The 13,825-nt window shown below is 48.7% G+C and overlaps 1 protein-coding gene across 1 annotated transcript in view; it reads right to left on the reverse strand.

The window, feature by feature from the left end:
- Positions 1 to 13,825, reverse strand: part of LGR6 (leucine rich repeat containing G protein-coupled receptor 6) — a 150,541-nt gene that overhangs the window by 82,271 nt on the left and 54,445 nt on the right. Inside the window, exon 3 of the mRNA XM_069771827.1 lies at positions 3,059 to 3,130. Within this exon, the coding sequence (XP_069627928.1) occupies positions 3,059 to 3,130 (72 nt within the window). The remainder of the gene's footprint in view (positions 1 to 3,058; positions 3,131 to 13,825) is intronic.

Genomic DNA, 13,825 nt, shown 5'->3' on the forward strand with positions numbered 1-13,825 from the left:
ATTTACAGTTGGTTACCATCCCCCATATTTGTGTAGTATCCATAGTATCCATAATGACAGTATCCTATAAATCACTGCAGTTCCCCATTAACCCCAGATGCCTCCTACAGTCTTTTGGGTTGAAGTTGCTCTTCTCAGTTTCAAAGTAAGTTCCAGGTCGCATGGAGATCTTGGAGCAGCCAGTGAGATCTTGCCCTTAGCAGGCTTGGATGGGGGTGGAGAAACACAGTGAGGGAAGAGGGAACTGTGACATGTTTGGCAGAAGGGCAAAGATTTTTGGTCACTCCCAGGGCAAAAGGAGCTTGGTAAGCCAGCCCCACGGTCTCTTCCTAGGCTCTGCTCTCCACCCCTGACCACAACCAGACTGTGAGGGAAGGTGCAAGGTGCTCTGCAATGGGCTGGGAAGGGACACCCTGCTTCCAAGCTCGGTTCTTGCCTTGGTTTTTCCAGCCAGTAAAATGGCAATAATATAATCTTTCCCTACAGGTTTTGGTGATTTTATTGGGCTGCCAATAAGGTTGTGGTGCTGCTGTGGAAGGCACCCTGCACTCACACTCCTGTCCTGAGGAGGTCAGAGGGGATGCAAAGTGGCCCATGACTCTTCAGCAAGCCAGTGCCAGGAAGGACACTTGTTCCCCCTCAGTTCCTGGGGAGATGGAGCAGATCCTGCTGAGCTGCTGTGGAGTCACCAGCCCCAGCCAGGTCACTGCTGCAGTGACCTGAAGGACCTGAATCACAGCCTGAAGGAAACACATCATGGCCTTCACCTGCCTTCTTTAGAACCTTGTGCTTTTCCTCAGACTTTTTTCAGTAGAAGAAATCAGTGAGAGTCCCCATCCTCAGCCCTTCCAATGTGATTAAGCTTGATGCTCCTAAGGTCTGTCCTGGCAAAATTTCTAGTCCTGTTCCAGCAAATTCCCAGGGACCAGCCTATCTTTTCCATGTCTCTCAATGCTGGCCTCACTCTCACAGTGACAGAGAAATAGATGAGGGTGAATGATTGCTGCTCCTGGAGGGCGCAGGGACCTGCAACTGCATCCACCAATGACCTCACTCCCATGGAGCCCACGGTATCATTATAGAAAGCAATCAGAGCATCTCCAATAGCAAGAGCATATGACAGCTGAATATACCCCTGCAAGAAAGCCAAGAAAGCATCAGAGTCTTTGGAAAGTGAAATGCTCACAGTAACATAAGGGCTGGTAGTGCTGCTGCTTTTAGGAAGTAGGAACTTCCTTAAATAAGAGGCCCATGGCAGGGCCTGGATGGGCTAGCCACTGTGAGCATCAACCCTTCCTTCCCTGGCCTTGTAGCGGGCTAGTCCTCTGCATACCTCCATGGGATAGGTTGGGGGATTAGAGTAAATTTAAGGCAAGCCTGTAGCCATAGGGGTTGGTATGACAGCCCAAGTGCCACCCTGTGTCACTGGGCACAGGCTGGCTGAGAGCAAGGCAGGTTGTCCTGAAGCACGAGGACACCAACTTCAGCTCTCACAAGACAGCCTGGAGCAAGTTTCTCCATGCAACCATTTCCCAGCTGGAAATGCTCTGATCCTTCAAGCCTCTCCTTACAATGGGGTCACTCATGAATGTGTCCCTCCTGGTACTGCCCCATGGTGGAGCATGCCGGGTGTCCATAAGCCAGTCTGCATGCAGGTAGCGGAGCAGGGAGAGCATGCTCCTTTCCTTACTGCGACCCATGGGGAGTTGTGCTGTCTCTGGAAGGGAGGCATTGCTGTTGTACTCTGCATCAGTAGTTACCTGGGCCTGACACAAATAGAAATTGATCAAAAGCAGCTTTAAAAGCTCCTGCATTCCCGGAGTAGAAAGTTCCTCTTGTTGAAATTGGGTGGGAGAGCTGTGGTTTTTCCTCAGTTCCTTTGATTTGTTGCCTAATGCAGGGGATGGATAAATCTTTAAGCCCTGAGATTTAGGGCAGGATTCATACTTTACATCTTCAGAAGACGTAGTAAACAGCCCTACACTCTCTAATCCTGGGAGCAGGTTTGTACCTGCTTGCTCTGTGTAAACTGGACCAGCTACAACAATTTCACATTGTGGCTGAGTTCAAAACATCCCCTTGGGGATGAAATGTTTACTGCAGGATATTTTTAAGATGGTTCCTGAAAGAGAAAAAGAAAGGGAAAAAGGGACTCCCACCTCAATATCCTGCACAGACCCTGCAGGACTGTCACATGGGTGCAAAAAGTGGTGTGACTGCACGGGCAGTGAGACACCCTGGCCCATAGGAAAATACTCTGGGGAGGAACTTGCTGGTAACCTTTGTCACTTAGACCTTCCCCACTGGGCAGGCAGAGGTGGGTGGCCTGCCCACAATGACAAGGAGGCCTTCATTTACCAGGGCTGCCAGCTCCCAGGCATGGCCTGATGGCTGCAATGCTCCTGTATCCATCTGCACATGTCCCCATCACCCCTGTAGGCAGGCTGAGCTCAGGCTGAAGTCAGACCCTCCAAGGATCACACGCTTCCTAAGGGCAGATCAATCCAGAGCCTTGCAGAAGCCTCCTGGGCCATGCAGAAGTTTGCAGCAAGAGGAGGCTGGTTGCAAAGAGGCAGCTGAGCTGGGCAGAGCACAGGAGCTTTCCACGGCACCTGCCAGAGTGCAGATATCTGGACCTTTGGGTTGCTACAACCCAGCCCCAAGACTACAACAGAGCAGATGGGAGCCAGCTTGGGGCTGGACACCACATCTGGGGGACATTTGCTGAGTTGTATGCAAAACGTGAACCTCTGCAGATTCTCCTGTGGTGTGTTTTCACACAGCATGGAGGGCTGTGCCCTGGAGGTGACCTGCTCATGGCTTGCTGTAGCAGAAGCGCGGAAGCAGTGCAGTGGGGAGGGTGGTCCTTGGGGTGGGACACAGCTCCCCATTCACCAAGGGGCATGTTAACCAGTGTGGGTTTAACAATTGACACCACACCGCCTTGTAACTTTGCACCCCCCTCTGCATGGCTGCAAGTCCCCGTGCATGGCCAGTGCCGAGGGGCTGGTGGAGGTGGGCATTGTGGTGTCTCTGCAGAGGGGAGAGAGCTACTTACAGAATCTTCAGGCTGTAGAGGCCAGAGAAAGCTTCCCCTGGGATCCTGGAGATCTGGTTTCCAGAGAGGCGTCTGCAGCGAAAAGAAAAGCCAGTAATGTGTCAACATCCTTGTAATGACAGTCCCTTGTCTGCAGAGGCTTAACAATTCATGCATCTTGCCACAGTCCCCTTGGGGAGAAGGCTGCAACACCTGCAAACTGAGCCATGGTTGTGTGCTTGGGCAACCTTTGCATAGCATCCCCTCTTACAGCTTCGGGAACAGGCAAAGAAAATAATAGCTTATTACTCCTGCCAGACTTGAATCCAGTGTTTTCAGCATCCAGTGACAGCTCATGGCTCAAGTCATTCCCTGGATACCCACAGAGGACCCCACTGCACAGAAATTATAGCACAGGCTGCCTGTGAGAGGGACCTCTGCTCCAGGGCACTGACCAACCTACAGACCCTGCTATACACCAGATGCCTGGAAGTGAGGGTGGAGCAGGAAGAGAGCTACTTTCTGCTCATGCATGGTCCTGGGAGGACTATCCCTAAATCATGGATCCTTATCTGTCCCCTTTGTCTGTATGTGGCCTGTTTCTGCATGCAGCAGGTTCTCCTTTGTCCTGTCCATCAAAGCTCAATGCCACTTTATTTGCTTCCGCTCTCTTTTTCCCAGCCCTGCTTTGACCTGTGTGATCACAGCTAAGGCCCAGCTCCTTCAACACACAAGAGTTTGGTATCACTGCCATGAGGGGAGACTGGGGAAGGGGCTGAAGATGGGGAGTATGATGTAGGTGCCACAGTAGAGCCAGCTCATCTAAGTATGGTTTCCAAAACCAGGACAGAAAAGTCAAAAGTGGTTCTTGGTCAAGTTGTGGATAGAGAAAATCGTAAGAGGGAAGATGAGGGTAGGGATAATGCAGCCTGGGAAGGCTGATGAATGAAGATGATTGTGAACGGGTGGCAGAGGAATACAAAGTGAAGAGCAGCATCACTAAGGAAAGTGGAACCATTAGGGACACAGAGCAAAGAACACGGGACAATATTCAGAACTGGCTGAAAGAATTTATCCAAGGAAACCTGTGGGATTTACCATTGTGCAGCACCATCTGATCAGAGCACTCAAATTTTAGCAAGGCCCAGAGCAGGCTGGGGCATTAACAGGTATTTGGATTTTTCACTGACATTGGAAACTACATCACTGTTACCATGACTTTCACTGATGAGGACAGTGGTCCTGAGAGACCACGGTGGGAGCCTGTGGTGGACCCAGGAGTGAAATCCAGGACTTTTGAGTCTAGGCTTGACCTAAGGAGAATCTTATTCTCCTCCTGTTTCTCCAATGAGGACAAACATGGACCAAGACCCAGTGCCCATCGGCCAGAAATCATGAGGCAGGTTCAACAACCTGATTAAGATCCCAAGTTACTACTGCACAAGGCTGGACTTCTCCATAGTCACAGGGTAAGAAACTTGTTGTTCGCTTACTTGGAGTGGAATATTGCATCTCCAAAAAGGAGACAGCAAACATCATTTGTGACCAGGCTCATCTTCACTCTCTCAGAAAGTCCAAACCAGGCCCAAGAGGTTGGGCACAGATGCTGGCAAGCTTGTTGTATTCTTTTAGCAGTGAAAAAGCTTATTTCTTTTTAAATGTTTTGTCAGTGAAGGAGACAGGTGTCGAGGATGAGCAGTGTAATCCAGGCTGGAAGCAGAGTGCCTTGCAGTGAGGACTCTGCAAAGGTCATGGAGAGGATCTGAGCTGTTTTGGGGAGCCACACTCACCAGTGGCAGAGCAGACATGTGTGTGTGCCCGAGCTCTCTTCCTCCCTGTGTCTTCTCTCTGGAATCTAGAGAAAATTGCTCCCATAATTAGGGCCTCTGACAGCACAAACAGTATAGGGTCGTCTCTTTAATGTGTGTGAGCAGGTTGTAACCTGCCTCTCTGCCGTATGCAAGCCGCCTGGCAGGCTGGGCTATTTGTCACTTGGGGGCTGTGATTTGGGGTAATTGCTCCTTTTGATTGCTGATTTCCACATGGGAGGGAGTGTTGTCCAGGAGACTAGAGTGCTCGCCTGGAGGGGAGGTGTTCCTGCACGGCATCTTCAGCCTGCTCCCAGCATCCGTACTACCAGGCTGCACTTGCTCTGTGGGGGGCTGTCTGTCCTCACCTCCCTGGAACTCCTGTCTGCCCCCATGCCTTTGCTGGCAGCAGTCTACATGTATTCACGGTTAAATGTGCCTCTCCTTGTTTCCTGGCAGCTCTGCACCTTTATGTTCACTTTCCTGGGTGTGTTTGAGTGTTTGCCAGGTCCCTAAATGGATCTGGGACCTCCAGGATTAGCAGGAGAGGAGTGTGGAGCTTGGATGGAGCCCAGGCTGGGGCTCCTGGCCTCAGAACAGGGTGGCAGGGAGCCCTGTGTGCTGGTGGGACATGTGCTGATCCAGCTCGTGGCATCTCAGCACCATGGGCAAAACAGAACATGAGGGGAAAAACAACTCTGCAGGAGATGCCCTGGTTTCACTGGGCACTATCTCTGGGTGAATTTAGAGGCACAAAGCATCCCCCAGCCCAGGAAAGGCAGCCATGCCTCCCTGTTGCTGCTGCTTCTGTCCTTAGCCCTGCTATACTGAGACTATTCTGTGTCCCTGGCTCACCTCTGGCCTCTGGCTCTTCTCTCTCTATCTTTACCTCCTCCCCACTGCCAGGGCAGCCCAGCTGCTCTCCCCAAGGTATAGAGCTCCATGCTGAGCCAAGGAGCGGGCAAAAGCAGGGGCACTAGCCACAACCACTTCACTCAATCCACCTCCCAAGGCAATTGCCAGTGCCTTTTGGGTCCAAGATGGGCTCTGCTTACTTGTATGCATGCAGAGACTGGGAAGTGGGAGATGTCTGTGTTTGTGCACACAGGCTGAGGTTTTGCTTTCCTAGAGGTACATGGCTGGGACGTGCACACAGGATCTGGAGGCATGGGCTTTGGAAGTTTGCTATACCTCCCAGAACAGGAGCTGCATGATGCTGTGAGTGGTAGACAGGTATCCAGGCAAGGAAGCATGGCTGTCCCATCTATCTGAGAGTAGGTCAGGAATGGGTAGGTCTTTTGGGGTGTCCTGTCCAGCAGGAGGAGTGGCCACTGGGAAGAGATGCCTGCTTCCATGTTGTTAGCTCCTGTGCCAGTTCACGTAAGAGACCCAAGACATGAAAGGCTCCCTCTGTGTGACCCTTCCTCTGTCCATGGTCACTTGGCAATCTCCCTAGTGCTTGGTTTCCTTTGTCCCTCTTACTCAAACTCTCCAGAAATCTCCCAGCGTGGCAGACAGGCACCCATGGAATAGATCTCCAGAAGCCAGATCCCACAGGAAATCCACTGAAACGATCCCTTCCTTTCTCTTTAAAAGGCAACAATAACATTGAAGTGATGCTGCCAGTGTGACTTCCCCTGAGACAGCTCTTAATGTGCTCCTTCTGTGGAGAAGACTAAAGCAAATAACCCCACCAATAAGGACTGAGAGGTGGCATTCCCTTGCACCCTAAGCACACAGTGGGAAGTAGAGCTGCTCTTGCAGGGGTGAAGGTCTGGTCCACAGCACACAAGCTCTGCTTCAGACCTGCTCAGGTCTCTGTTTAGGATAGGCAGACTTGATTCAGCTGTATGTCCTGCTGTCCTGGAGCTTACACCTTGAGATAGGGTTGGGAGAAAGGGAAAGCTCTGGATTCAAAGTCACCAACGGAAGAGGGAGAGAAGGGGCAGGTGGAAGGGGAGGGTGGAAGCTGGAGTTGTCTGGATTGCTTTGGAAGGCATGTGTGTTCAGTGGATTTTAGATTCTGCTCCCCCCAGCCCTTCCCCACTCCTGTGATTTCTGGGAACTTTCCTCCAGGCTTTGATCTACATTCCCAATACACTCCAAGTTGGAACAAACTCATGGTTTACCACCTCATGGTTGCTGCAGTTCAGTTACCACAGGATCCCACCCCCTTCTGTATCTTGGGCTTCTTGGTCATGCTACAACTTCCATGGCACGCCCAAAGGCTGTTTGTTGGGCATGATCGCTCATGTCATGTGCTCAGGCAACACAATGATGCTCTTATCATTCACATTAGGAGGCAGGAACATTGCCCATTGGCAGGACAGGACAAAAAAAGTGTGTCCATATCCCAGTGGAATTCTCCCCTTGCCAGACCTTTATTGAGCATGTCAGCCTCCCCCTTTGATCTCCTGCTCTGGTTCATTTCTCAAGCACTAACACTGTCAAGGCAGAATCTGTGCCCAGATAAGCTGCCTGTGCTCCTGTCTGAACAGTGTCATCATGCCAAGACTGTGTCATCCCCTGGGCACACAGGGGACCAAGAGCCCCATGTAATGCTTGAGTTTGTTCTTGTGCTGGTGCAAAACAGGAATGAAGCCAATTAAGTCATGCAAGTGAAAACATGGTACATTTTAGAAAAGAGCCAGGCTTGGACTCTTCCTTCCCACACAGGAATCTGCAGCTGGTCCTAGTCTGGTATCACCTGGAGGTGTCTCTAACGTGGTCTTTACTGCCTTATTCCATCCCTGAGGAGGAGACTGTGCAGGTCTGTTTCTAACTCTGCTCTCTGTACCCCCACTGAATGCCTGTTCCAACTCGATAGATTGATGGCATTCATTTCTTTTGTTTATGGTCCTCAAGCCAGTTTTCAACCCACACGAATGTTCGTATGCAAGCTAGTTTGGACTTATTTGCCAGGTAAGATTTAATAAGACACAACTCCTTAATGAACAACCCAATACAGGACACTGAATGCCTTCACTCCATCCCCTTATATTATAAGGGGGAGATCTGCTTCCTCCAAACCTTCAGAGCAGTTTTGATTTTTGCCTCTACTCTGGGTGCCCCACTTGGGGTACCCCATAACAAAGTTAGTCATTTGGAAGGCAGTTTTCAGGAAAATTGGGGCCAGCTATCCTCACTTGCAAGGATTTTTCAATTGCTGAACACTATCCCTAGCCTAAATGGAGTAGAAAAAGAACTGAAATCTCTAAATTTTCACAATATTTTGAATTTGACTTGGTCCCCTGCAATAACTTGGCTTCATTTTTCAATGTGCATGATGGAGAACACCTTAGAAGCCCTCCTCTTCTGTTCCCACCTGCACCTTAGCCAACGTCTGCCTCTACGCCATGCCAGATTGCAAAGGAATGACCTTTGGAAGACTTCATCAGAGGAATTATCCTTTAACTCTCTCTGTGCTTTTGCCCACCCACTGAATTGACAACCAGTGCTGTCCTCTGCCAAGGACCAATGTCAACCAGGAGAACAGAAAGCCCTGGATGAACCAGGGCTAGTCCACTTGTTGTTAACAAGTTGCAGCCTGGTGCCTTCTCAGACACAGGAGCTAGGCAGCATCCTGGGGGACCACGGTGTCTAAGCATTCAGAGGAGCTGCAGGTCCTCACCTACAGCCATCTGGGAATGGAGAGCTGTGTCAAGCAAGGTGGCTACCAAGGGAGCAGTTATGCTGCCTCCAAATCTCAGCATGGCAAAGCAAGGTCATGGCCCTACAAACGTTTGTCTCTCTACCAGAGACCTCTGCAGTCTGCTATGACATGAAAACCCACCAAAGCTGCTCTCCCAGGAGTACCCTACTCCAGACATGTTACTGCACTGCTCCTGGAAAGGCTTTTCACCTTGAACACTTGAACATTGCCCAGAAATGTCATCAGCCCTTTACACAGCAGAGCTGTCACTCCAGAAGGAGTCATGCCCCAAAGCCAGCATTACTGCAGTACTGCCTCTTACAAGAATGAGGCTGCCTTGGAGTGAGACTCTGTGCTGGACAATACACCCAAAGATGGATGTTTCAAATGTCTGGGAGCTGAAGTGGGTGGTTGTGGGTGCTCCAACACCAGGCAGGGGCACACTCCAGCAGTGCTGGTGCTCCATAACCCATGATGGCTTCACCAGTCCTTGTGTCCGCATAGGAAGAGGAGTGAGAAGGGGGTTTCTTCCCTGGTGTGGGGAAGGAAAAGAAGGCTGCTGTGTTCACATTCCCAGCATACACGCTTGTATTTTATTTTGTTTTGTTTTTATGCTGTTTCTTGGCCTCCAGTCCCTTGAGTTGCAAGAGCTGCCTGGGAAAGGGAACAGCCTGCAAGGGGACGCCACGATGTGGGTCCTGAGCCTGCCATGCCTGCATCGATGCAGAGGCATGGCACTCCCCGTGATGGTGAGTCCCTCTGCCCTCGGGGCCTGAGAAGAGGCAGGTGAAAGAGCCAGTGGCTGGGAAGGGGTCTGATCTTGCCGCTGTGCCCTGAAGCAAGAGGTGAATGGCAATGAACACCTGCCTTTGGCTGCAGTTTCTCTTCTTGGCACCAAGAGCTCGTGTTTGGATTCAAAGTGCGGTAACAAAGCCCTTGCCGGCGAACACATTTCAACATGTTATTATTCCCAGGCTGGCTTTCAAGATCCTCTTTCTATTCCTTCTGTACTGATTGCTCTTGTTTCTCTTGGCTCCCAGCTCTGGCTTTTCAGGCTTCATTAACTGGAATTTATTAGCAACTTTAAACAATCTTCGTGCTGCCAAAAAGAGAGAAAGAAAGAAAAGAAGAAAAAAAAGAAAGAAACAAAGAGGAGACACACTAAACTGCAGGCTGCTCCCTGCCTGTGTGAGGCCCAGGTCTGAACACCTCTATCACTGGAGGTTTTCTTCAGAGGAAAGGACCGCTAAGTGCAGACAGAGGAGAGTGCAGACTGATGGAGAGCTGTCACAGAGGAGACCTCGGTGGTGTTGCCTCTTCAAAGCCAGCTGAGACTGGAGAATCTGGCCTCTTGGCAGCCTCCAAGCATTGAGTGCTAATTGCATCCGCAACACCTTCCTGAGCAGCTCACATTAAAAACTAATGACTAACAGGTCCCGGCACACCTGAGAGGCCCATTCTCGTCACTGAATGGATGGGTAAACAGAGGCACTGGCAGGGAAAATCACTCTACCAAGACCACACAGTGAGTGAGCAGTTTGAGCTGGAGCAGTCCTGGTGCCCTCATCTGTGCCCTAACCACAGCGTTGCCTCTGATCCCTTGTGGGACACAGCCGTTTGGTCTCCAGAGGGGAGATGAGCTAACGCAGAAATGTCCTGTGGGACACAGGCGGGCTGGACATCATGGTGTGGCTTGGGTGATTGCTTCGCTGTCCTCAAGACCCTCACGTGCCATCCTGCTCTCACTTGTTCTTCACATGCCCCCCACCTGGCATGGCTGTGTGCAGAGGACTAACATACTCAGGGCTCAGGTGGGTCCAGCAACCCAGATTTACAGTGCTCCACAGTAGCCTGAAGGATGTGCAACAAGGCACATTTGTCCTCAGTGTCCATGGGACACATGTGCTTAATCTACCCATTTTTTCAGCTTTCTTTCCCCTTTCTATTATTCCTGCTCCTTGGTTGAACCCCAGCACCATGCACAAGCTAAGCCTTGAGTCCTGATCTCTGACTTTCATGAAACTTCACCTTCATGAGGAGCCTGAGATGGTGATAAAATAGAGTCAGAGAAAGAGAAGGACTTGTAAAAGGTGTGGAACACCAGCTTTCCTCCAAGGTGCTGTGACTCTGGACTACTGGGACTAGATCTAACAAGAGAAAAGATTGGCAGCAGCAGAGCAGGAGAGGGGAACTATGAGGAGCTCATGGAGGAGTCAGAGGAACATGGACTTTCTCTGACTGTCAAAAAGATGAGGGTTACAGATCACAGACACATGCGTTGAAGGGCCAGGGGTGTCAGGAGTTTCTGGGATGTTTCTGAACATTAGACCAGGGTAAAAATGTCCCTAAAATATAAGAGTTTCCAGGGGATCTCAAAAGGAGATTTGAAAATCTGTGTTGAATTTGGCAAATATTTTTGGCTGAGGAACCTGTGATTTTTTTCAGAATGTTCAAGCATCTTTTTTAAGGCATCTTTGCAATATAGCAAATACCATTTGAAATACCATTTTCTTTTCAAGTTTGACCCAAAGTAAAAGAGTAAAGGTTAAGAATTAAACTGAAAATGAAATGTACTTTTCTCTTCCAGGTTAAAAGAACTTTTTGGGGTTGACCGAAGCCCCAGGACATCACTTTTGGTTCACCTTGAATTGAATTTTGCAAGTTTTGTCTTCAGTTGCTCCAGCCTGTTACTCACCCAGTTTATCAAGGATGTAACAGGGAACATAACATATGAGCCAGGCTGGGGCTGTAAGATCACCCCAAATCCCTGGAGATGAGAAACCTGCTGAAAGGTTTCCATCTAACTGAAGACAGGCACTTGCAGCAAGGATGGCTGTAGCAGAGTCCTCTTCCTTATCAGCCCTTCTCTGCCTGGAGGTCAGTCAGATGCATGGGCAGGTCTTCCTCCTTCCCAGGAGGCACTAACACTGAGATACCTGGATTGTCCCTCATTGCTCAGCAGGTCTTCACACACTTAGCATGCCCCAGCATGGGCAGTTCTTCCATGAAGAAGTAGACAGAAAGCTTGGTCTCCTGCGCTACATGTCACCCCAGTAGACCCAAGGGACTATGTTCTGCGTAGATGAAATCTGCAGAGATTTGAGCTGTGAAACCTGAACTTTTGAGGATGTGTAAACAGGCAGGATTTGTTTGCTTGATTCTTGTGCATGTCCTGGCACAGAGGGTGATCCCATTCTGAATGTCATGGTCCTGATGTAATGTTTTGGGATGAAAGTTTGGTAAAGATATAAGTGAAAAGAGCAGCGGAAATGCCAGGCAAATTGCATTACTGGTCAATGACAGCCCTATGAATGATGTACACACTGTCTCTGTCTAGATGTTGTTGTTGAAAGAATCACTTTTAATTCCTGATAATATATAAAAATCCTTCCTTGCTGGATTTCATATAAATTACTTGATTTCCATAAATAAGATTACTGTCTTATTGCTATCAAATTCAGGCAGGAACTTGGGTATGCATAGATATATAATGCTGCAGTTTCTATTTCTTCTCCTAACTGTGATGGTTTTTCCTAGTCAAAATACCTTTGCTTTCCGAATGAGGACTTGTGGCATTTTGAACCTCTAGTAAATGTTCTCTAACAAATTCCAATTATTTTTCAAATTTTCCTGTTTAAATTTTTCTTCTCCATCTGTTTAATTCATAATTATTTTTGACTGTGGGAAGCTGGCTCTTTTGGAGCCTATGAATATTTATTCATTGCTGGTTGAGACTGTTCTGTTTGTACATGACATGTAATCTGGACCCAATTGCTTGCAGCAAGACAACTGTTAATTATATACAACAGAGTATGGCCTCTGTGTGTGAAAAGCTGTACTACCCCCAGTGAATGATTTTGGTGTCCACACTTCAATGCAGATGTTGACAAAATGGAAAGAGAAAGGCTGCAAGATGGATGCAAGGTCTTGGGTAGCTCAAGCTCCAAAGCTAAAGAAGGATAAAAAAATTACTCCAGCTCAGTCTGTAAATGCCTAATGGGGAGGGCAGTTTGGGTAGCTGTGGTCCTTGCAAGTCTAATGAATAGAAACTACAGACAGATGAAGATGAGTTGGAAGACTATTTGAAGTTAAAAACCTATAGTATGATTTGATAATTGTGAGATTTGACCTGTTATGGGAATAATGAACATCGGTATCTTGTCTGGTCTCTTTGTATATGTGTGTCCACATCAGTATGTACACTCATCTGCAAACTCTTTTCTGAATGCACAGACAGGACTCTGCTCATGAGAGTGGCGTCTGAGCACAGCACACTGTCACACAGTGCAGAGGCTCACGTCAGTAAGGTGTTAGGCTGGTCAGCACCACAACCTGTGCACATCACTGGAATTACACTGTAGTACTGGATGCTGATGATTCAGGGTTGCTCCACTGCAGAACATGTGGGCTAGTACATCTGGGAGATGAAAATGCGTCCTTTCAGGGTAGTGCAAACACCTATTCTGTAAGAAATTCTCACATTTTGGAAAATACCATTTTTGAACTGTCAATATCATATATGGTGGTGGCTGCAAGATCTGATACAGTAAAGTCAAAATTTTTCATTTAGACAGATTAAGCTGTAGCAAGTGTTATATATACAGTAAGTATAACACATACATCAAATGTAGCATTAATATTAGTATTTCATGCAACGTAATAATAGTGTTTTGAAGAAACTGTGTTTTCCAACAGAATCTATTGTGCTAAAAGGAGCAACAGCATGAGAATAACACCTGGAGGTATTTCTCATGGTCAAGTGGAATAAGACCATACAGGTACAATTTACCATGTAGAAATGGCCAACCTCAATATTCTGCCCACCACCCCCCCCAACCTGCTCCCATTTTTGGGGCTCCCAAGGGATTCCAGTGGTTTATAATGCTGGTGGTTAACTTTCACACTTTCAGAAGTGGGGCCACTCCTTCACTGACACACAGCCACATGCCAGTCCCTGGGGATTGTGATTGCTGCTGTGTCTGAGTGTGCCTGCTCAGACTGCAGTACACATTGGTGCATGATGGGACACCTCAGCCTCTGGGGCAAATTTTTCAGACTTCAATTGCCCAGGCTCATTGCCACCTGAACGGCAATGTGTCTCTGGACTGCAGGGAGGCTGTGAGGGGGACCCTGTATGCAGAAGGGTGAATGAAGCTCCCTGTTTGCTGGCTCTGCTCCAGGGTACAGTGTTGATTTTTGCATAATGGGTTGGGTACTCTTTTATTTTGGCTTTTGACACATGCACCATCTCAGCCTAAAGGTAATGACCTCAGTCAAACCCCTAAGCTAGAGTAGCAAACAAACCCTCTCCCAGCATGCAACCTCCTT

Source organism: Haliaeetus albicilla, chromosome 26 (genome assembly GCF_947461875.1).
Source record: "Haliaeetus albicilla chromosome 26, bHalAlb1.1, whole genome shotgun sequence".
Lineage (NCBI taxonomy): Eukaryota > Metazoa > Chordata > Aves > Accipitriformes > Accipitridae > Haliaeetus > Haliaeetus albicilla.